The 23,035-nt window shown below is 57.0% G+C and overlaps 1 protein-coding gene across 3 annotated transcripts; it reads right to left on the bottom strand.

Moving 5' to 3' along the window:
* Window positions 1-846: 846 nt before the first annotated feature.
* Window positions 847-18,866, bottom strand: KATNB1 (katanin regulatory subunit B1; the record flags this gene model as incomplete). 3 transcript variants are annotated; one of them, XM_084256730.1, is made up of 19 exons in its annotated part: window positions 847-979; window positions 1,261-1,377; window positions 1,587-1,661; window positions 1,734-1,810; window positions 2,046-2,195; window positions 2,289-2,408; window positions 2,560-2,615; window positions 3,252-3,320; window positions 3,727-3,857; window positions 3,975-4,165; window positions 4,306-4,456; window positions 4,611-4,682; window positions 4,990-5,105; window positions 5,340-5,423; window positions 6,053-6,094; window positions 6,369-6,469; window positions 11,160-11,277; window positions 14,568-14,698; window positions 18,827-18,866. In XM_084256730.1, the coding sequence occupies 19 exons, from the start codon at window positions 18,864-18,866 to the stop codon at window positions 847-849; spliced, it is 1,974 nt and encodes a 657-aa protein (XP_084112856.1). The 3 variants fall into 3 exon arrangements, with proteins under 3 accessions (XP_084112856.1, XP_084112855.1, XP_084112854.1); XM_084256729.1 differs by having other exon boundaries at window positions 2,560-2,627; XM_084256728.1 differs by having other exon boundaries at window positions 2,289-2,426; window positions 2,560-2,627.
* Window positions 18,867-23,035: the final 4,169 nt, after the last annotated feature.

Here is a 23,035-nt window from a genome sequence, read left to right on the forward strand (position 1 = left end):
GTGTATTTGGTCTGCACCTGGCCCCAAACTTGGGGAACCTGAGCAGGGGTTAAGAAGGGCCCTCCCTCTGAGACTGAACCCAACAGCTGCTGTCTTTGTCAGCCCTTTTGGGGCTGACACCCAGGTCAGGAGAGCTTATTCTGCCCAGTCAGCCCTGGGGGCTCCAGCAGGGAATAAAGATTGTTCAGAATCCTCCTCCTTAGAGGACGGGAGTTGCCCTTGCAGGCCCGTCCTTAGAGGGCCCCTGAGGAGTTGGGGGAAGGTGCTGGGCCCTGGCCAGCCTGGTGGTGGGTCCTGCAGTGCACCCTGCAGTGTACAGCTGTTGGCTGGCCTTGGACATCTATAGGACAGCTGAGATGTGACCAAGGCAGAGGGGTGGGCTAGTGGGGCCCACCCCTCACCTGTTTGTCCTGTCCACAGAAGGGGGTGTTGCTGTCTCTTTCCTCTTCCAGAGTTATCCGCGCTGGCCACCGCTCTGCTGCCCCCTGCTGGCCACAGTTTGGCACAGGCTTGCAGGGAGTGTTCTTTCTGAAGAGGCCAGGGAGGGCCACATGACCAGTAAGGAAACCAGGCCATAGTTACAAATTTAATAAAATTTGCCTTATAAATTACAGCAGCAGCCCCAGGGCTCGGTTTGCTGCCCCAAGAAGCAAGAGCTGGGCCAAGCTGGGCAGCCGTTGCCAGAGTTGTTTGAGAGTTCGGGGCTATGGAGGTGGCCAGTGAGCCGATGCCGCCACCTCCATGATGGCCACAGGGCAGCAGTGGGGGCTGGGCTGAGGCTCGTGGGCAGTGGGCACACCAGGAATCAGAGTGGGGGCTGAGGCGCGCCCCCACCCACTGGTCTCCTCAGTCCAAACTGGCCATGAGCAGGTGCAGCTCGCGGAAGGCACTGCCGTGGCGGCCGCTCAAGCCCGACTTGCTCTTGACGAGGCCGCTGATGCTCCTGAGCTGCTTGTAGCAGAGCCGGCACTTGTGTAGCCTGTGGGCCGAGGGCAGGGTAGTGTGGGAGGACGCAGAGAGCAAGGCCACTGTGACCCACATCCGACCCCAGGGCTGCCGATGGTCTCATGGTGCCCACCTGTTCCCAGAGGAGAGCTGAGGCCCAAGTGCAGAGGACCCACCCAATCCCAGCCAGGGCTCAGGGCAGAGCTGGGCCACGGAGGAGCCTAGATGTGATCCCACTCCGAGCAGCCACCCCGGCACAATCACCTCACAAGCGTGCCCTAGAGCCCTGTACCCCAGCACTGCCTGAGCCCTCACCTCTCCTCCCGGCTGATGTCCACACCAACGGAAGGTGGGGCTGACAGGATGTCTGTGATCAGGGGCAGAAACCGCTGCAGGATCAGCTTCAGAGAGGTGCAGCCCGTCTGGACGTAGCTTCAGGGATGGACGACAGATAGAGCCACAGACAGAGGGAGCAAAGGCAGATCAGAGGTGGCATGGGCTTGTTTTCACGCTGGTTCCTCCAGCGCTTAGAGGGGACAGCAGCGCAGCGGCCGCACATGGGCACTGGCCTGGCGCTCCCTGCAGGGGCTCCTGCCCCCGCCCCTCCCCTTGGGGAGCAGGTGCGGCCTCCCGGGGCATACCTCTCATACTTGCTCTGCAGAAGCTTCTCAATCTGTGGCAGGACCGTGGTGCACAGGTCCAGCTTCCACAGGGAGCTGGGGAGATGGCAAGACATGCTCAGTGCCCCAGCTCGGCCGGGCACCCACCCCACCCACCGCAGCACTTACGCTTTCTGGTTGACAATGTTAAGGAGATCCACCACCACCGACAGGTCATTGATGGCCACGGCCGAGTCCACTGACGTCTGTGCAGACAGAACACCTGTCAGGGGGCTGGGGACAGTGGACCCAGCCGGGTGTGGTGTCGTGATGGGGTTTGCTGTGGGTGTTTGTAAGACTAGCTAAAATGAGCACACGGCCAGGCCCAAGAACAGGTGCTGAATACAAGCAGCTTGTGAGGATGGTAATGACCAAGGGCCCGCTACTCCTGCCCCGGGCCTCCCCGGGTGCGGCCCAGCGCAGGGCAGGGGCAGGGCTTGCCTTGATGTCGCCCGTCGTCCACACGGCCCGCACGGTGTCCAGGTTCTTGTGGCGGCTGGTGAGAACGACACACATGGTGTCGTGGCCTTTGCGGATCTGCGACATGGCGTCCTCATCAACCAGCTCCGCCTGCTGGGGCATCTTCACGGCCTGGCAGGACAGATGCCCAGAGGCTGGCAGCAAAGCTCTGCCCTCGCCCCCTCCAGGCCTTCACCCCACCCTTGGGCTGGGCCCCCCACTTACGGGCAGGAAGTCGGAGGCCTTCAGTCCAATGGGCTCATTCCGGGTGGCAGGGATGATGGCAGGCTCGGCCTTGGGAGCAGGGGTGGGCGTGATGACTGGGGGCCGGGGTGGGACTTCGAGCTGGAGGGGTTCAGAGCTCAGTGGGCGGCCAGTCTGAGGCCTCCCTCTCTGCCCCCGGCACGGAAGACCCTCCACGCTGGTTCAGGACTCCAGCCCCACCCCACCCCCGCCGCCCTGGTGCCCTCACCTGGCCCTCCCCAGCCAGACATACGTTTGGCACCGGAAACTGCGTGTCCACAGCTGGGCTGGCCTTGGCTGCCTCCTTTGCTGTGGCCACGTCTGTGGATACGAGGAAAGGTTCATTGGCTGGAGTCAGTGGATGGGAATGGTGGGAAGGCCCGGCTCGGGGTGGGATGCCGGCTGGTGTAAGTAATTGGGGGTGATGATACAGGAGACAGTGGGGCAGCTGGGAAAGCGCCTTTAGCAGTGCTGGGTGGGCTGTGCCCTCACGCTCACCTGCCTATAGCGCTCTCAGAGCAGACTAGGGCCGTGTGTGCATGGAACCTGGGGAGCTCTGGGGAGTGGTAACCCCATCACTAAGGCAGGAAGTGCAGGAGGGAGAGGCCCTTCAGAAGCCTCAAGAAGGGAGACGAGAAGACAGAGCCAGTGGCAGGGAGGGATGCTGTGAAGGACAGGGGTGGCCTGGCCCCTTCTCAATAAACAGATGGTGTTTTCTCCCTTAAAGCCTCCAGAAGCAAAACCCCAACACCCAAGTAGTAGTGGGGGGCCTGCACCTGTTGGCTCCTTCCCTCCTCACAGGGCTGACGTGGCCCCCACAAAGCCTCACACCCCATCTCCGCCACGCGCCTGGTTCTTCTCCAGCCGGCATCTCAGGAGCAGGCCCGCTGTGAGGCTGTGCCTGCAGCATGAGCGAAGTCAGGGTGGGGGTGGGCCTGAACTCACCATCTTCTGGGGGTGCGACATCCTCCGGGGGTGCTGGGAAAGGCTCAGTCCTTCGGGGCGGGGTGCGACCTTAAAACAAAACGGGTGTGAATGTGAAGTTGGGGAGATGGAAGCCACGGGGGGAGAGAGGAGAGGGCCCTGCCCTGCCCTCTTGGACCTTCTTCCCTTGGACCTCCAGGCCTCCCTCCCTTCTCACCTTCTCTTTGACCTTCCTCAGGGCCTCCCTCCCCTGGACTTCCCTCCTTTCTCTCCTTCCTCTGGCTCACCCTCCTCCCAACTTTCTCTCCAGCCTCCCTCCCTACAAACCTGTCTGTCCTGACCTTCCTCCTGACCTCCCAACCTCCCTCCCCCTCTGTCCTCCAGACCAACCTCCCTCCCTCCCAACTTCCTGACCTCTGTCCCGCCTCCCTCCGTCCAGCCTCCCTCGGTCCATCTGTCAGTCTGCCCTCCGGCATAGGGGAGGGCCCAGGCTCACTAATTCTGTTCTTGGGCTGGAAGATCTCATTGTAGTCCTCCGTGTTCTGGATCTCCGCCCGCGACTCCCGCTCGTCCCGGTCATCCTCACTGCTGGGGCTGCGGCGCTCGCTCTCCGAGTTCTGCTTCACCCTGCGGAGCAAAGCCAAAGGGAGGCCCGGGTCCCCCAGTGAGCTCAAGGCTTCCCAGGGCCGAACCCATCTCCTGTGCATCCCTGCAACCCCCGAGGCCCAGAGCACCCTACCCTACCTCTGAGGCTTGCTGCAGGTGGTGCTGGGTCGCTCGTATATGCGCCGAAGGGGAGCGCTGGTCTGGGGTGGCTGCTGGGCCAGGGGCTGGCTGTCCTGCACAGGGTCCTGGGCCACCGTGCCTGTCCTGGTGACCCGCGTCAGGTCCACCACATAAGAGGACACATTGCTCTGGGAGAAGGCCACGCCTATCTGCGGGAAGTGGCAGAGCTGGGGCCAGACCCTCTGGGGCAGGCTCTGGGGTGACGGCAAGGGGCGGGATCCCAGCTGGGCTACAGGAAGGTTGGGGGGTGGAGGCTGGTGAAGAGGTGGGTGGTGGGCCGCTCGCTCACCAGCTGGTTGTTGCAGATGGCCAGGTCGGCCACCTTGCCCCAGTTGACGAGGACCACATCGAAGCAGCGTTCGGGCTCCCAGCCGTAGACACGTAGCGAGTCCTGGCAGCCGCTGTACAGGCAGCAGCCGTCGGGGTTGAAGAGGACACTCCTGGGCCAGGCGAGAGGTGGCTGTGGGTCCCAAGAAACCCAGGGAGGCTGAGGGGTGCTCGGGACAGAAGGGAGCGGAAGCAGAGGTGGGAAAAGCCCGCCCGCGTGCACGGCCTGCTCCTGGGAGAGGCCAGGCTCATGCCCCGCCTGCGTACCTAACGGGCCCTGGCTCCCCTTCGATGCAGCTCACCATCTGGAATTTCTCCAGATCCCAGAAACGGATGGTCCTGCAAAAGCAGCCAGGTTATGCTGGGGTTCCCAGTTTCTCTCTAGTCACGGCTCCCTCCAAGGGACCAGCCCACTCATGCTGGGCCTGGTTGGGGGTGCCACTCATGCTGGGCCTGGTTGGTGCCACTCATGCTGGCACCAGTATGGGGAAGGTGAATAGGGAGGGGCTCTGATGCTGCCTTGACTGGAATTTCTTCAGTCTCTGTGGGATCATCAGGCATATGACACCCCCGACAGCCAAATTGGGGACACACAGGACAGATGTGAGGGAGAGCAGTCATGGGTGACAGGCCTGTCCCCTCTCACCTGTCAGAACTGCCAGAAGCCAGGAGGTACTCGTTGGGGTGAAACTCTACCACGTTGACAGGCCCTGCGTGGCCAGGGAACTCGGACATCATCTTGCCAGCGGTCAGATCCCAGAGCTGGTGGGGGGGCAGTCAGGGCAGGGTGGATGTCAGAAAGAGGCCGGGCAACTGTGCTGATCCCTCCCTCTATTCTAGCCCATGCTCTTTATCCATGCCTGCACCCCCATTCTGGAAAGGCTTGAGACATGGGGGCCTGATCAGCAGGAAGCCCAGGACTGGCTTGAGTGTGATCAGCAGCCCCCAGCCCCCAGCCCCCACCGTAGTTCTGGGCCCAGGTTAGCCAGGAGCTACCTTCACCATGTGGTCGTCTGCAGCAGATGCCAACCACTTCCCATCGGGGCTGAACCGGAGACACCGCACGGCCTGGCTGTGCCCCTGAGAGAGGACAGAACGCTGGCTCATCCAAGGGGTCCAGGCCCAAGGGGCTTCTCTCCCCACCACCCTCCGCCATCCCTGGCCTGACAAGCCGGGCTGCCTGGAGAACAGGCAGAGGGGACAAGGAGCCCCAGATGGGTATCCTGGTGGGCACTTCTCCCTCATGGCAAGGACTCCCAGTATGCAGGGAGCTCTAGGGATCAAGCATGTGTAACTACACGGTTCGGGACACAACATCTCATACCTCTTTGGGGGAATTAAGACCCTCTCTTCATGTCCAAGAGTCTAAAAATCCCCACAAATAATTCATTAAACTCAGTGCTTCCAGACTCATAAGATCCTCCCTCACTAATGGCACCTGTCAGCTGTCTGGATAAGCCAGAACATGGAGCACAGGTGGGAAAACCTGGCTCTGGGGGGATGCATGGAAAGTTGGGGTTCAGGTGGACCACCCAGGCACAGCCACTCAGCTTTAGAGTTCTCATTTAAACTCATTTCTCATGTTCTCACCCGCGTTGGAGAGCAGTACCCTCCCACCAGGGAGCAGTACCCGTCCAGCCAGGCCTGGACGTCACCCCATCGCCATGCCTGGGGTACGTGTGGTATGTTTGGCGGGGTGCCCACCTTACCCTGTATCGGAAGACGCAGCCTTTCCTCCTGATGTCCCAGAGCTGTGGGGAGAGTGTACAGGGCAGAGTCAGGAGCGGTCACCTCCAAGGTGAGCCTGGGCGGGAGGACAGTGTGCAGCCAGGCCATAACCCCCCCCCCCCCAAGAGTGACAGGGTGTGGAGAATGTGCACCAAAACGGGCAGCCGAGTGAGCAGAAATGCTGGACAAATGCCTCCCAGACCCTTCTCTAGGAGGCTGTGAGCCAAGGTCCACCCCTCCCCGCAGCAGGGCACGAGGCCCGTCCCACTGACAACAGGGCACTGAGGGGCGTCTCACCTTAATGTTGGTATCCTGGGAACCTGATGCTACGAACTCGCCATAGGGGTGGAAATCCAGGCTGCAGATGTTGGCCTTGTGTCCCATGAGTGTGCGAAGAACTAACCAAGTAGAGACAGACAACGGTGTGAGCGGCAAAGCACAAGGCCAGCAGAGGGGCTGCTGTGCTCATCTGTGTGCGTGCGCTATTAACTGCACAGAAAAGTTTAAAAACAGACTTCTAAAATGGGGGGAAGGGCCTCCCCTGGTGGCGCAGCAGTTGAGCGCTGGGCTGCAAGGCTGCCCGCAGCCTCTGCAGCGCCGGTTCGTTCCCCGGCTGCCAGTAAGGGTCTCACAAAAAAAGGGGGGTAATCAACCAGCATACTAACATGTGAGAAAAGACAGTCATTCTGTCTTTACCTGGATCCCCAGTAAACCTACTGTAACACTCCCCCCGCCGTTGCCTTCCCATGCAAAGCCCCCCCCCCCCCCCCGCCTTGGCAGAGCCATGGCGCTGGGATCAGATGCTGGACATGCAGCGTATTGCCAGGTTGCCCACGGCCGCACACCCCCCCCCCCCAACCTACCCCAAGACGGCACAAGGACAGGGATGTTCAAATTGGGGAAGCTACTTAGTCGAAAAGAGAAATCCAGGAAGGCTTGATTTGAGTGGTAACTGAGCAGGCTGTCAGTGGGTTGAAGGCAGTGGTGGGCATGTCTGGGGTGACCCTGGTGTTCACACCAGTCTAGTCCAAGTGATCTTGGTGGTGCTGAAGATGAGGTGCTGCGCTGCACTCACATAGCTTACTCCTTGGGAGGGCTTCATTTTGTGGAATTGTTAACTTGTTAGAAATTTCTTGGTACCTGAGGATATTTGTATGTTCTGGTTTGGCGTATGAGAGAGGAGGGGGAGAGAGGGAGATTCCCCCCTCCCCCTTAACAACAGCTGGGGGATGCAGCAGACAATACACAGGTCTGCTGCACCATACCTGCGTTTGGGCTCCCCGGCCGGGGCTCGAACTCAGGCGGTCCGTATTGATAGCACTGAACCTTAAGTCCCTACGCCACTGGCGAGGCCTTCAGCCTAGCGCCTTTCAGAGTACCTGTTAAGGACCTTGAAACTGACGCAAGAGGAATAAGATGAGCAGGGCCTGAAAACAAGGCCTTTAAGACCAGCTATACCTCATCAGCTAAATGGACCCATTAACCCATTGCACTAACCCTTCGCTTACTACTTTCAGGCTATTTCAGGGCGTAGATCACGAACACCCAGTACAGAACGCTTTCTAAATGCTGTAGGCCTGGTTTGGGAAATGCAATCACTACGTCCCATAAAGTATTTTCCATGAATCCGAGACACCACTTTAGACATGCCATAACTTGAAATCGGCAAACATGAACTTTCCTTGAATGCACACAGCAATGACTAGGGGTGTAGAGACCAAAGGGAGGGAGCCCCTGAACTATACTGAACCTATAACCCTTCAATATACACAGTTGTAGTCCAAGGAGACCTCAATAAAACTCATAGTTCAGGAGGAAGATCAGGAGGGAGGTTGGGAGGAAAGCCAGGAGGGAGGAAGGTCGCAGAGGGAGAACCCTCAGGAGTGGTGGGCTAGGAAACTAGGTCTGCCAGCCTTCACGGTTTATGCAAGCAGCTTCATGGTCTGGACACACCCACAGGCAAACTCTGTGTTACCGTCTCTAGTAGCACTCGAATCTGAGTCTTTAGGCTCATGTGTTGGTTTTTAAAAGATTTGTAAGTCCTGGGCCTTCCTGGTGGCACAGGGATTAAAGACACAGCACTATCAAGCGATCGGCAGCCATGTTTCCCGGCCAGGGAGCTACCCCCGTGATGCAGCAGACCTCTCCTGTCTCGCCCACTGCTCCCCTCAGCAGTGTATCTCATTAGATCTGTCTGTTCTGCTCCCCACTCTGTCTCTGGTGTCACCTCTCACACCTCTGGCCTACACCCCAGTTCTTGTATGCATAAAGAAATAAACTTTAAGAAAGAGTTATAAGTCCTCTGAACAAACCCAATCATTCCACAAGTGCTGCTGCCAAGGGCTGTGGGTCCGTCACCCAGGTTTGAGCCAAGGCGAAACAGCGTGCCTTGGAAGGTAGAGTGCTCGTAAGAGATGTTCAAAGAGACACCAGATGTCAAGTTTTAGAGACACCAGAGCTAGGCTCCAAGTGCTGGATGAATTAAATGAACTCTGTTGGACAACTGCTTCCATCTCTCAAGGTCCGGGTCCAGGGCTCTGGAGCCAGACAGAACTGGTTTCAGTCCTGACTTGGCTCCTTGCTTCCTGTGGACCTTGGGGAATCCCTTACCTTCTCTGGGTGTCATGTTGGGCCATGGTGTGAATCAAACAAGGAAATGAACATAAATGCGTAGCAAGGGCCTGACGCATGCTCGGTCGTGAGTGGCGGTAAGTATCATTATTGCTCTAATTTCTCCCTAAGCAAGATGCACCTTCACTGTCTTTTCTCTGTTCCCAAGCTGGGCCTTCCTCAGGCCTCAGAGCACAGGTCCTGGTCCTCTATCTTCTGGACCCAATGATGAGCTAATACTCACTGCCAGGAGGCACCTCCCTCTTCCCCAGGATGTCCGCTGCACTTCACAGAAGTTGTGGTTCTGGTTCTAGGATAGGCTAAGAGATTTCTGCACATTCGTACTCATCCCCATCCCCAGAAGTGCTAGGAGGGGGGCCAGGGCCTGATACAGAGACAAAGCAGCCGCCTAAGGTCAGCAGGAGCCGGACGGAAATCAAGCCTGACTCTCCAGCAGCACCAGGCGACCCGTTACCTGGGTCGAGGGCTCCTCTGTCCAAAGCTCCCAGGACAGGGCCAGGAGCACCAGAGGCAGGATAAGAGTGAGCAGCTCTGGCTGTTGTCCACTTGAGGACAAACTCCGTCCCACTGCCCACTGCGTCCACACACCCCACCAGGTAGCCTCTGCAGCAGGCCCCATGGGGTGCGAGCTGGGAAGAAGCCACCTTGATATCCTTCCCTGAAGCTGGCAAGGTACCCGCACATCTGTCCAGTCCGTGACTCCAGTGCACCAAAACCTGAGTGGCTGCCCTCCTGGGTCCCTGGAGTTGTCATGCATCGCTAGGGCTGTGCACCGCCCTGCTGGGCAAGGCAGCCTTGCGCATGGTCCAGGGCCCAGAGGCAGCAGGCTCATGTCCACATCCACGCCAGTCCACTTGCTTTGCATCTCACAGGCAGCTACCAAAATGCTGCCCTGCCCAGGGGATGGGGCTGGTCCTGCCCCACGTGGGCTGGCTCCGCGATGTGTCCTTCCTTCCTGTGGGATCCACTGGCCCGCCCTCAGCCTCTGGCTGCGCCGAGGAGAGCAGGCAGGGCCACATTCTTCAGGCGTGACTTCTGCCCGTGCGCTTCTGCTCCAGGAGGGCCCGCGGAAGGCCTCCTGATGCCGGAGTTCATTACAGGATCTGGGAACGGCCCAGAGGAGGTGTCTGAGGTCTGTCTGCCTCGTCCTCTAAATCCTCTAGCCAAGTAGCTGCTTGGGCTCCTGCCGAATCTCCCTAATGACAGGCCACGTTTCGGGGCACCATCGTGGCGGCCAAGCAGCCGTCAGAACACGTCCTGCACCTGGGTACCAGTGTGCTGCTCTGCGTTGTTTCGCTCACGCTGTGGTGGGTGGGGGTGGAGGCGGGCCTGAGGTCTTAGCTCTTCCTGCTGAGGTGGCTGAGGGCAAGATTCTCTTCTACTGGAGAGCACCCCAGATTCAAGGCAGCCATGGTCGGTGGCAAGCACCGGGAGGGGGTCTTGACACCAAGATCTGCGTCCCAGGCTCTGCCACCCCAGCCACGGGTCTTTAACAAGCGTGATGCCCTCTCAGGTGTCAGTCTGCCCATCTCTCAGCTTGCTGATGTGGCTCTGCATCAGAATCACCCCAAAGGCAGATTCTGGGCCATGCCCTACTGAGGCTGTCTAGGGGTCTGGGCCATGTGTCTGTAATGAAGAACAGCCAGCCCTAGAGTCCTGAGCCCAGAGTTCCAGAAGCCTTCAGTCTTCGTCCTTTGCCCACCTCAAGGAAATCCACACATCCCCACGAGGCATGAAACAATCACGGTGTCCTTGGCCTTTCTCTCTCTTGTCCCTTCCCCTTAAATGAGCAGTGGATGGCGGTACCACCCACTGAGATGCAGGCGCCCCAGGAAGTGAACTGCCTCCTGACCAGCCTCTCTGCTGTCTCAGCAGCCCAGCCAGCCTGCACTTGCCCCTCCTGGCCCTCAAGTCTGGCGATGCCCGAGCACAGCAGGCCCTGGTCCTCCGCGCGACCAGGCTGTAGCACCGCACACTAGACCTTGGGCACGCAGCCCCTGTTTGTTACCAGAAAGATCATGGGGCCCTCGCTCCTCAAACAACATGACCAGGGAGACGCCATCACCGCAGAGGCCCAGGAGCATCCTTTTTCCTGAGGCCCCCCACAAGCAGAGCATGGTCCCCTAAACCCCGCTCTCCAACATGATGACCTCAGGCATTTCTGGGACCCACGGGACCCCTGGCAGCACTTGATGTCGTTCCAGGTTCCGAGTCCACACAGACACCCACCACCCGGCCACACAGTTGTCCATTCAGACTCTGCCCGGGGGTCCCTTTGTGCCGCTGCTCAGACAGTAGCGCGTGTGGCTGCTGCTAGTCACCAAGGACACGGGCAGGGGGGCAGTCACAGACTGCTCAGCGCTCCAGCCTAGTCAGGGCAGGCTTCCTGAAGGAAGCGGCAAAGCGTGAGACAGCGTGAGTGCAGCGCAGCACATAGGGAAAGCAAGCGGCACCTACTTTTGGCAGCTTCCAGGTCCCAGACGCGGATGGAGCCTGACTGAGAGCCGGCCACGATGAGCTCCTCGGGGGTGTTGAGACGGACGCTCTCCACTGGGGATGTGTGGCCCGTCAGGCTCTGTGGAGAGAGGGGGGCAGCTTCAGCGCCTGCGTGGACAGACCCCCGAGGCTGCCCCAGATTCCAGGTCCCCGGGAAGAGTGTCAGCAAGAAGTGGCTCAAGTGGGAAGGCTGCCTCCAGCCTCACCTGCTTCCCTCAGCCTCAGCTCCCGGGGCCAACAGTGGGCCAGGCCTGTCAGCTCCCACCTGTTTCCCCTTCCACTTCCCACTGTGCTCCAGGCATGCATATCACCTGCACCCTGGCCTGGGGCCCAGGGGCGCAGGGAGCAGCTGACCCTTTCACCCGGAATCCAAACCACCCCTGCCTCAGCTCTGCTCCCACCTCCACTCTGAGCCTGGCCCAAGCCCCTCAGGGGGGGAAACTGAGGCAGAACCAGGTTCTGACTGGTCAGCGACACACATCTTGGCCCTTCAGGATACCTGGGAGCTGCCCCCACTGCACGATGGTGCCAGGCTCCCAGCAGGGCATGCCCCAGGCCCCGCTCCTTGTGAGGGGTGGGAGGTGCCAGCATTTCCAGCTTTCTGGAGAGGAGGCTGAATCTCAAGTCCATGCACCTGCCGCTCCTGCCCAGCACTGCCCCAAGGCCGACTCCATCAGTGCTGGCTCCACCAGTGCTCCACAGGGGCTGGGATGAGGGGGGACCACGACTCCTCAGAACTACCCGACACCCAGACAGTTACAGGCAGCTTGTCTGACTCCTGAACCCCACCGGCAGGAGCATAGACAGGTACAAAGTCCACGGGGACACCTGGGCACCGTCTCTGCACATGTGGGTTGGCATACGCCCTGCACCCCAGCACCTCCGCTCTGCAGCTGCCCCTCCACACGCTCACACACGAGACACGCAGACCTGCGTTACCCATGGTAGGGAGGGCTGGACACGAGGTTGTAACAATAGAAACACCCGTGACAAGAAGCTGGATAAGCTGTGGTCCCCCCCAGTACCCCGTGCGATGGAGCACCCTCTGGCCAGATCAATGAACGAGGCAGCCCTCCGGCGACGGCACAGTCCTATCACCGTGATATTTTCAGAGAGAAAAGATAAAGGGCGGGGTGTGTGGTATGAGGTCACTGGGGTGAAAAAGGAGGGGCTGGGGAAGGTGGACATAACTCTTCATAAATGTGTAAGATCATCCTGGGGGGGACACAGAAATCAGGAGCCGTAGTGTCTCTAGGAAGGGACGTGGGGTCAGGGAAGAAGGGACTTCAGTTTTCCCCGGATCATCTGGAAGTGACACTGAGTTCACACGTATTCAAAAATAGCTCCCGGTGGACTGCCGGCTGAGGGGTGGCGAGGCCTAAAATAAGGAGAAGAAGGGCCGGGCAGGGGAGCGCGGAGAGGTGATGGGGGGCTGCTCTGCGGTGATGCGGGGGTGTAGGGTAAGGTAAAAAGTGTCAGGCTTTTCTGCCCTCTCGCCATTAGGATGGATGATGGATCCTGCAGTTCTGAATGCATGCCTGACGGCGGGCGCTGGAGGGCGTGTGGGCATACGTAGGTGGGTTCACCTGGGCTGAGACTGGGCTTATAAGGGCGGCGTCATGGGAATGCCAGAGGAGCAGGCGAGAGCAAAAGGAAGCAGAAACCAGAGCAGAAGGGAACGAGAGAACCAGCAGCAGAAAAGGCCACGAGAGAAGGCCGGAGAGCCCAGAAAGAGCGAGCACTCGCCGGGGGCTGGGAGGCCTGCCAGGCTCCCGGCCCCCCCCCCCCCCGAACCCCCTGCCTGCCGTGTACCTGGTAATCCCAACAAAAGTCTGCAAAAGCCACCGAGGGCTCCAGGACTCCTCCTTTACCTGTCTGCCCGATCGTAGAGTTCCTGCCCTGTGCCCTTCCTGGCCCTACTGGGGGGACAGGCACAGGCTGAGACCAGCCCCAACCACTGTATCCCTCTAGGGACAAGGGCACAGGGTCACTTCGTGTCCATTTTTTCAGCCTTGATTTTTTCTGACCTTGTATATGTTACTTTGACACTAAGGACGGTGGGGGTAGGTAACACTCTAAAAACAATGAGCCCTAAAAACAATGACAAAGAACAATCTATTCTGGTCTAACCCCTGACTGAGGTTCAGAGCAAAGCCCAGATCTTCACTGGGTCTCCCCAAAACACTGAGGTGATTTGGTTCTACTCATAAAAATCACCTCCCACCCCCTTTCATCTTGACTTGGCCCAGATTCCAAAGAATGACGATTCTTTCCGCTGTGAGGCTGAGGGGCGGGGCGGGGCGGGCTCCAGCAGCAGTCAGAGTGGACATCGGCCCCTGGCCGGCCACTTGGCAGCACGTTTGAAAGCTTTCTAAAAAGCGCACCCCCAGGTTGAACATAATGGTCACTGATCTGCTCAAAGATTCAGGTAGATGAGGATGTCGATCGCTGTGGCTGAGCCCAAAACTGGAAATGACCTCCATGCTGGGAACAGGGCGGGGCTAAGTTCATTCTGGCTCCTTCCTGTAATGCCATGGAGCCATTAAACAGCACTTTGCAGAAGAATATTGGCTGACACAGGAGAATGCTCACAATATTGTTATTTTAAACACCCAGGCTGCAGTCGAGTAAGACAGGGTCTGAAAACATGCTGGTGGATATTTACGTGTGCATGTGTGCGCGCGCGTGTGTGTGCACAGTTCTGCACACACGCACATGCATGTGAGAGGGCCACATTAGCTCCTAGAAGGACAGACACTGAAACAGCAACTGCCATGGTCTTTGGATAATGAAACTATGTGTAATACCTGCCTGCATGCTTTCTTTCTGTATGCTTCCCTGCTCTGCAGAACCTTTTGGTGCTGAACACAGTTGTGTAACTCGTGGGGAAATGCTGTTACAGACAGCTCCCTAGCAGCTCCCACCAGGTGCGCTCCATCTTTGTTCGTGGGCAGAGGAGGGAGATGAGTGAAAATAAATGCCACCCACCTCCCACCCTTTGGAGCTGACAGGCAGCCTCAGGGCTGGTGGGCTCATCAGAACTTTCTGGCACAGGCGGCCTGGAGTTCTGCCCACACCCAGGAGCCTCCCCCATTCCCAAAGACTGCCTTCCACCGTCCAGCCATCCGGGGGTGTCCTGGGTCTTCCTGAGCAGATGGCTGGGGGAGGCACTGATGATGATGAACTGTGTCTCCCCACCCTCAGGTTGGGGATAGTGGAGGCTGATGCCTGAAGGATAGGGGAGAGGGTGTGCTGGGACCTAGAGAGTCTGAAAAGCCGCCTGCTCCCCAGCTGACAGCCCCGCTGCCCGCAGGCCCTCCCAAGGCCCTCTCCAAGCCTGGCCCTGCCCCTGTGGACCACGAGGCTCACCATGATGCAGTTGGGCTTGTTGATGGACCACAGGTTGACGCGACAGTCATCCCCGCCCGTGGCCAGCAGTCTCCCGGAGGCTTTGCCCAGCACCAGTGAGGACACATTGCTGGCATGGGCGACGATCTCCTCTGTGTGTACAAAGGGCAGAGAGAAGGGTCAGGGGGCTAGACTGGGCCACGTGAGGAGACGCAGGCCCCGCCCTGTCCGCCACCAGCTTTGGCCCTGGCCCCTGTGACTCCCCTTTGGTGCCCAGGCACCCCCATGGGCAGCAGAAACAGCTGACAGGTAGGGCTTGGACGCGAGGCAGAAGCGACTCTCGAGTCAGCCATTCCTGTCCTGCAGGCGCCATGATTTTTTCCTTCCTCCGCACATCATCGGGTCATGACTGAGTCACTAGGCTCAATTTTTAAACTGACTGGCTGTTTTTATTCAGTGGTCTTTTAAGCAATGATATCCATGAAATTCTACTCGGTATGTTCATTCACACCTTTCCTATGATACAGTAAGAAAAATGAAACCATTTGACTCGTGTACCACACGGTGCCCCTCGGCTGTGTGCATTACCCCCTTTTAGGGAACACCCTTCAGGAACCACTCAAGTCAACGCCAGACAGGCCGCATCCAGGTGAGCTCACCCTGGGCATCAGGCCCCAGTTCCAGAAACGTGGATCGAGTTCTAGCCTAAGCTCTGGCACTGTCAGCCATGTGGCCTTTGACAAGCCACTCACCCCTCTGGAACCAGGCTCCTTGTCTGGTAGATGTGGATAGTAATGTCTGGCTTGGGTGCTGCTGAGGATTCTGGAGCCCGTGGCTGTGTTGGAGAGAGGGCCCTCTGGATGTCAGGCAGGTTAAGGGTTGGTCACCAGAGGGAGACCCGGGCAGGCATAGGACTGTAAGCTGTGTGAGGAGAGGCCAGGACACAGCGGAAAGCCCTGGGTGCCAGGGTGGGAGTGAGGGCTGACTGGACAGAGCAGAAGGTCTGGCCATGGTGGGCAGCCTTGAGCTTGGGCCCCAGCCTGGATGGTCGGCTATGGGGCGGCAGACACAGGCCTCAGAAGGCATGGACTGGACTTCAGAGGAAACAAAACATGGGGAAGGCACCAAGAGGAGCCAGGCCTCCACTCAGTACCTGAGTTAGCTCCTCCTGGGAAGCAGAGGAGAAAGGACAGGTTTCCCCATACAGTGGAGGGAAAACCCCAACTATCAATGCCCTGCAGCAACTGGGCATCTGGTTTGGTTGAGGGCAGAGGCTCTGCAGTTCCACAGAGGGCCTCCCCTGAGTTCCTGGAAGCTCAACAGGCTTCCAGGCTGCCTGGGATGCTGTGGGGCTTCAGACCACAGGGCAGTGGGGAAAATGAGCCAGGAGGCATGTTTGCCAGGGGGCCTGGCTTCAGGAGCCATTGCGACTCCTCAGGGGACCAGGTTACAGGCTGGATCTCACAGATGACACCCAACTTCAGGGCCCGGCCAGGCCAGAGCCAGGACAGGTTGCTCCCAGCCCCAGTGGGAACAAGAGGCCCCTGAAGACCTAAATGTCACCTAGGGATTTGGCGACACCATCATTTGGATCCAAGGGAGCTGGGTCCCTCTCTTGTGTCCTCTGGGATTGTAGGGACCGATGCCTGGCGTGCTCTGGCCCCAGACACTTGTTTGTTCAAAAGCATCTGCCAGACCCAAGTGATTGCCCAACCCAGAAAGGACAAGCCACCTCTTCCAGAACACCGTTCCCAAGCCTCGGGCCTCTCCCCTTCTCTGAAGACACTCCCCACATGCTCTGTCTCCACCATGACCCACCCACAGGCCTGTCAACCCCAGCTCTCATCCTTCTCAAGCAAGGTTCTGGCTGGGTCCCGCCTCCCTGGGCCTCAGGACTACGGCACCCGAAAACAGCCATAATTCATAGAACAATGTTTCCCGGGATCCTACTCTGCTCAGCACCAGGGAGACAGTAGAAGACAGTGGGAGACAAGAGGGATGAGGTTCTTCTGTGATAGCCTGAGCAGATGGCTCCCGAGACATGGACTCCAGCTGGAAGAACCAAACTCTGGGATGAGAGCGATTTAGAGGTTGGACCCTTCTAGAAGGGCTCAAACCATGCTCCTACCCACAAAGCAGCCTCGCCAGGGACTGACTAGAGTCCATGGAGGGATGGGGGTGCAGTGGGGGAAAATAGCATGGGCATCAGGCAAAGGGCACAGGGCACAGGCCCACGAGCCCAATTCTGGCCTAAAGGACAGTAACCACCAATGGCCCGGGTCTGTGGGTAGTGAATTTTAATGCAAATAAATAAAATCTCAGCATCTACTGGAAGGCCAGGCTGACTGCTGGCTCCGCCCTGTGGCACAGGCCACACCAGTTTCCCAAGCTAAGGTGGCACAACCTGGGCACCATGTCCCAATCAGAGCTGGGGAGCACTATGCCTGATCACGTTACCCACCCCCAAGACAGAATAATTTGACAGCTAGGCCTTGCCTTTCAGATTAATCCAAAGCCTCAGAAGAGCTGGGAGCCTGTGCTCAGGTGTCCCACAAGACCTCAGCAACCTCACGTGGCACCACATGCTCCTCACTGCTGTGCCACAGCCCATGCCTACTTCCAACGCACTGAGCTTCCTGCCTCTGGGCCTTTGCACATGCTATTTGGATAGCTTACACGTTCTCCTGCTCCCAGCCTCCATCATCAAGTAAACCGAGTCAAAGCACAGCCCCAGCTTGGAGGAGAGATGGAGAAGTGAAGGTGTGTGGTTACCTGATTCCTGTCTGTCCCTCTCCCCAAGCTGAGCCCCACAGCACAGGGACCTCGTCTATTTCGCCCTCCATTGTCTCCATGTCAGGAAAGGTCAGCGGTCAAAGGGATAGACACACAACCCCAATAAACAGAGTCATGATGCCAAAAGTGCCCCCTTGGGGGGACCCATAACAAGGTTTTCAGAACCCTGGGATTATGAGGAATAACTTGAAATTGGCCCAAATCTCTCATTTTACAATTGAAGACATTGAGGCCCAGCAAGGGGCTTTGCCCAGGGTCTCAGTTAGAAAATGGTGGCGCCTGTGCTCGCTTCGGCAGCACATATACTAAAAAAAAAAAGAAAATGGTGGCGCCATGCAAAGTCCGGGGTAGCCCCCAGCGGAGGTGACCAGTATGAGTATACCAAACCCATGCCAGCCGATCCTGAGAGGTGCAGAGAGCCCCACAGAGGCACCAACGTGCACAGCAGCAGCTCTCAAAATATGAACTCTGAACCCCAACATCACCCTCCTTCCTTCAGGGGGACTAAGAGAATCACCACTATTCTCATACCACTACTACTTTTTATACCGTCTTTGCTCACAAGCAGAGTTTTCCAGAGATAAATGACAGGTATTGACATCGCCAATGGCGTGTGTGTTTGAAAGTGTCTCAGTATTATTTTCTAGCATGGAAATATTGATATAACTCCTATGAACAAAAACTCTTTGGGGTCCTCAATACTTTTTAAGAGCATAAAGGGGTCCTACAAGCAGAGCCTGGAACTAACAGTGTCGAGTAATGTTGTACTAGGGGGTGCCAGTGCTATTACATTCCAGAGCCCTCTTGTCACCCCTCTGCCTTTCCTCTCACCCCCACCCAGTCCCGATGCCCTCATCTGATGGGAGCACTTGACCTGTGAGATGTAAGAAAATGCTGGGAACATCTTTCACGCTTTCTCACCCATCCGCCTGCCAGCCTAACTGGAAATCCTGCACTTATGTTCATCATCTCACCTGAATCTCAGAGCAACTCTAGGAAGTAGGTGTTATTATCTCACAGACAGGAAAGTAAACCTCAGAGAGGCTAAGTCACCTGCCCAATGTCACCCAGCTAAGAAGGGCCAAAGTCACGATTTGCATCTTGGTCTCTTACTAAGGCTTGAGATTCTCTCCCTGGGCCAAAAACAAGAGACAAAATTCCCCTGGTGGCGCAGCACTGTGAAGCTGTCCGCAGCCTCTGCAGCGTGGGTTCGATCCCCCCCGCCAGGGAGCTACCCACAGAGCACAGCAGACCTCTCCTGTCTTGCCCGCTGCTCCCCTCAGCAGTATATTTCAGTCAGTCTGCCTGTTCTGTTCCCCACTCTCTGGTGAATCCTCTAGCCCTCCCGCACATCTGGCCTGTACCCTGGTTCTTGTATGCATGAATAAATAAATCTTAAAAAAAAAAAAAACAAGAGACAAAGTTGGGGGTTCAAGCAACAAGCAGCTAAGAAAATGGGGTGAGAAAGAAAAATGAAAACTACTCACGCAACTTCCAGGCGGTCTTGGTCACCACAGGGGTGGCCATCCTTCAGCTGGCTGGCACCTGAAGCTTCACCCACAAAACAGACAGTGCTTTCCTCCTGGGGTGGGGGGTGGATCCCCCCCAGATCAGCCAATCAAGTTGGCAGGGAATTCCCACACATCCAGGCAGAGGGAATGCCTCGTCTTGCGGCCCCCGACCACCTTGCGGTTTTAAATCATCCACAGCAGCCACAGCAGCAGCCTGTGTATGTCCGTTGGGATCCTGGGTCATGGAATGTCAGGCTTGAGCCATCTCAGCTCACCACTGGGCTGGAACAGAAACAGGCGATGGCTTGTTAGGAACACTCAGTGGTGGCTGGGGGACCCTGGGTTTGCAGAACTGCGGCTGCAGCTCCCTGCATCACCGAGGCCACTTGATAAGACGGACACCCACCAATGCCACCAGAGTCCGGAGCTGCACTGCAAATTGGGTTTGAGAAGCTGGAGAGGGGCCACTTGGAACCCAGAGAAAAAAACAGGTCCTCCCGGAGGCCAGGATGCTGGGAGGAGTCTCTGCTCCAGATGCTGGCCACCTGAAGTGCAGCAGCCGCAATGGGGCGGGGAAGACCACATGTCTGCAGTTCAGACAGATTTCAGATAGAGTCACTGTTTTGTCACTGTTTTGTATGGGAAGGGGGTGGAGTCAGAAGCTAAGCTTAGTGGCCCATGAGGGGCAGCCCACAGCCAGGCATTTGAAGTCTTCTCTGGGGAGAATCTCAAACAGGGCCCTGAGGATCCAACTCCCCAGTCTGTGGCACGGGAATTACTCCTGGCCCCGCGATTCCCAAGGATAGTGCTGGGAACGAGGTTCGGGCCCGATTCGAGTCAGAATGACTCCTGAACTACAAAAGGTTACCTCATGGGGCCGCCTAACCCCACACCTCTTTCCCATGAACCCTCTGCTCTCCTTATCTGTCTACCGGGTTCCCCCAGCTGCCTCTCCAGTGCTCCCGTGCACACCCCTTCCCCAAGCCCCACCCGGGCACGTCCTGTCTCCCGAGTTCCCTCACTTGGCTCCTGCCTCTTCTGCACCCCCTCTAATTCTGCACCCCCTCTGCTCGCGGTATCCCCCATTCATTCACTCTCCTGCTTTTTGGGTCCCTCGTCATCATCCACCCTCCTGCAGACCCCCAGCTCTGCTTCCGGCCTCCCGGGCTTTTCCTTCCAGCCCCCAAGCGGGTCCCGCCAGTCCCGAGGCTGGGGCTGGTCCCTCGGCCTCGCCCGATCCCCCCAACTCCTCTCAGCTTGCGGGGCGCGGTAGCCGGCGTCCCCACCGCCGGAGCCGCCGCCCGCCCCGCCCCGCCGGGCTGGGCCGACTTCCCCGCCCACGGTCGCCGAGCCTCCTCGCCCCCTCGGCCCACTCTACCTGCAGCGGCGGCTCCGGAGGCCGAGGCTCTGCTCCAGGCGCGACCCCCACTTGCCTCCATCCCCTGCTCTGATTGGACGCTGCTTGACAACCGACCCTCACAACAAAACCTCCGGGTCATAGCCCCGCCTTCTTCACCTGCCCCGCCAATCAGCCGCCGCAGGCGCTCCGCCTCTCGCTAGATTTGGCCAATCGAAAGAGGCGCTTATGCCGCTTTTCGAAGTACCCGCCCCCTCTACCCGAAATGGACGAATCACAAGGACGGAGCGTACAAGAGCCGCCCCTCAGCCTCTGGTGAACCAATGCAGGCTGCCATTTCCTTGATCCCGCCTCCGCATCAAGCTGTTCCTTTCCTTCCCGTGCTGGAACCTGGTTTGCGTTTGAAAAATTTTGAGCGACGCCTTCTAATGGCGACTTCACCAATCGCGTTAGCAACCGTCCTAGATTGACCAATAAGCACCAATATTGTTGGCAAGCCCCTGTCCCCGCTAGCCAATGGGAAGGGGCCCTCGGGAGTCGGGTGAAGCCACTGGCCTTCCATCTTGGAGTGGGGCGAAGCGAGGGCGAAGTCTTATTCAGCATTTTGCCACGATTCCTGCTTCTTCCCTTTGCCCCGGGGCGGTACCGCCGTGGTCTGAGGACTTTGCTCCTCTTCTTTGGCTCGGACGCGGGATTGAGCCAAAGAGGCCTAAAGGGGAGCGGAGCCAGATGCCGAGTGGAATCTGCAGGGCCTAGACCTTGGTGGATGTATGAATGGGCTGCTCTCTTCAAGGGACCGCCCTGTGTCATTCCCTTTAACTTTTTCGCATTTCCCCTTCGTTTATTTATTTGTTATTTTCATTGACATAACAGTGGCTATGTTAGGGGGAAAGGATGTTCTGAGCTAATCCCATACAGGCTTTGTGGACTCCACCCTCACTCCAGACCAAAGCCATCAGGACGTTGGGAAAGACAAATCCCGTCATCACCGAAGGGAAGGTGGCTGGGACCTGAGGGTGGAGTTAAGCAGCCAAGTGTGGTATAAAAACCAAACACGTGGGCCTTGGAGTCGCTCTCGCCTCCTGGCTTGAGGCCAGCTCTCAGAGTACCATTTGGGGTTCCAGATCGGCGGGTCGGGTAGGACGCATTTAAAACTTTGTATCCTACTTTTTCTCCCTGAGTTGTGCATTTCCTCATTTGCCCTTCCCTTGTAAATAAACTTTTTATTAACCTTTCACGTGTGCCTGCAGTATTGATAAGTCCTTTTGTAACAGGGTGGTCCCCAGGAAAGGGGGAGGTTGCCTGCCCCACCCAAGGGAGGGTGGAGCTGAGCAGGAAGAGGAGAAGCTGAAGAAGAGACTGAGGAAGGAAGGAGGAGGATGGAGCCAGGAGACCTGGAGGAGGCGCATGGAGCCTAGAGACACATAAAGAAACTGTGCTTGTCTTTTGGTCGTGGACTGGGTGACACAGATGTGGGTGAGACCCGTGGGGAGGTGACAATGGCAGCTTTTATCTTAATGTTGATTTTGCTCTTTTCCTTCCGGGCTTGTCCGGTTGTTTGTGACCCTTTTCTGTGGGTCCCCACTGGAAGATGCTTTAGACTTGTAGCAGGCTTTGGGGCCTTGTTCTGGGCCGATCCCATTTGGATGGAGTTTTACCCACGAGGGGACGGGTAACTTTGGGTGCTTCATTTAGAAACTAGACTCTTTGCCTTACCTGTATTGTTTCCTAGTTTTATTAAAGTTCCTTCCCATTAAAGTCTCATGTGTTTTGTGTTGATGCGGCGGATGGCAGAACCCATTTAGAATAGGCAGGTTTGCGGGGTTTGGGCTGCCCCTCTCCCTGTCCTATAACACCTTGAAGCACACGGGTGAGGACCCACAGTCAGTCACCCCGTTTTGTATCGGGGCTGCTCTATAACAGTTGAATAGTTTTGATAATACAGTGTGACCCAGGTACCTACCCCATGAATTTTAAATTTTCATTATTTGCTAACATTTTGCCATATTTACTTTGATATGTTATTTTTTTCGGATTCCATCAAAAGTTGAGACTTCACACCCGACCTAAGCAAGTAGCTCTTAAAAACAAGGCCCTTTCCCTACCATTGTATTACCACCTCTAACAGAACTAATATTCTCTAACATCTGACGCATATAAGATTTCCTGAATCATTCCAAAAAGATCTTCAGTTTTTTCTTAACTAGATGACCATTCCTATCAAAGAATGGCAATTCACAAATTCAGGTTGGAATCTAGGAGGAACCCGGAGGAGGGACAAAGTTAGGAGATTTTGTGGAAAGATGAAATAAGTAGGGAAAGAGAAGACTTAGTATAACAAGCTTAACCTGTTCTTGGCTACATTTAATGGGTTACTGATTCTGCCTGTAAAAATTCCCTGTCATTTCCTTAAGAAATCTTGGAGCAAACAATTGTTTGAGAAATCATGTGGATCCCAGGGACTGAAGATTAGGGACTTTTTGCCGGAGATTAGAAGTTAAAAGCTCCTTTACCTAAATCAAAGACAGGTGAGACAATGTCTCAGGAATGGCTGCCTAGCTCGATTTTTAAAATGGCTCTGCAGATGTCAACTTTCCACGTAGATTCAGCATATTTGGCTTTTTAAATCTTATTCTGTTTCAGTCCCCTAATTTTTTTTTTTTTTTTATGACATTGATATTTCAGAGGCAACGGGCCTGGTACACCATCCCAAATGGATTTTGCCTGTTGCTATCTGAATTTTGCTATTCTCACTTTGTGAGCTGGGCCACCCTTGTCACATTGAGACCTAACTAGATGTTTACAGGTAGCTCTGGGGCCACCTGCAG

The sequence above is a fragment of the Talpa europaea genome (assembly GCF_964194135.1).
Source record: "Talpa europaea genome assembly, chromosome: 16".
NCBI lineage: Eukaryota > Metazoa > Chordata > Mammalia > Eulipotyphla > Talpidae > Talpa > Talpa europaea.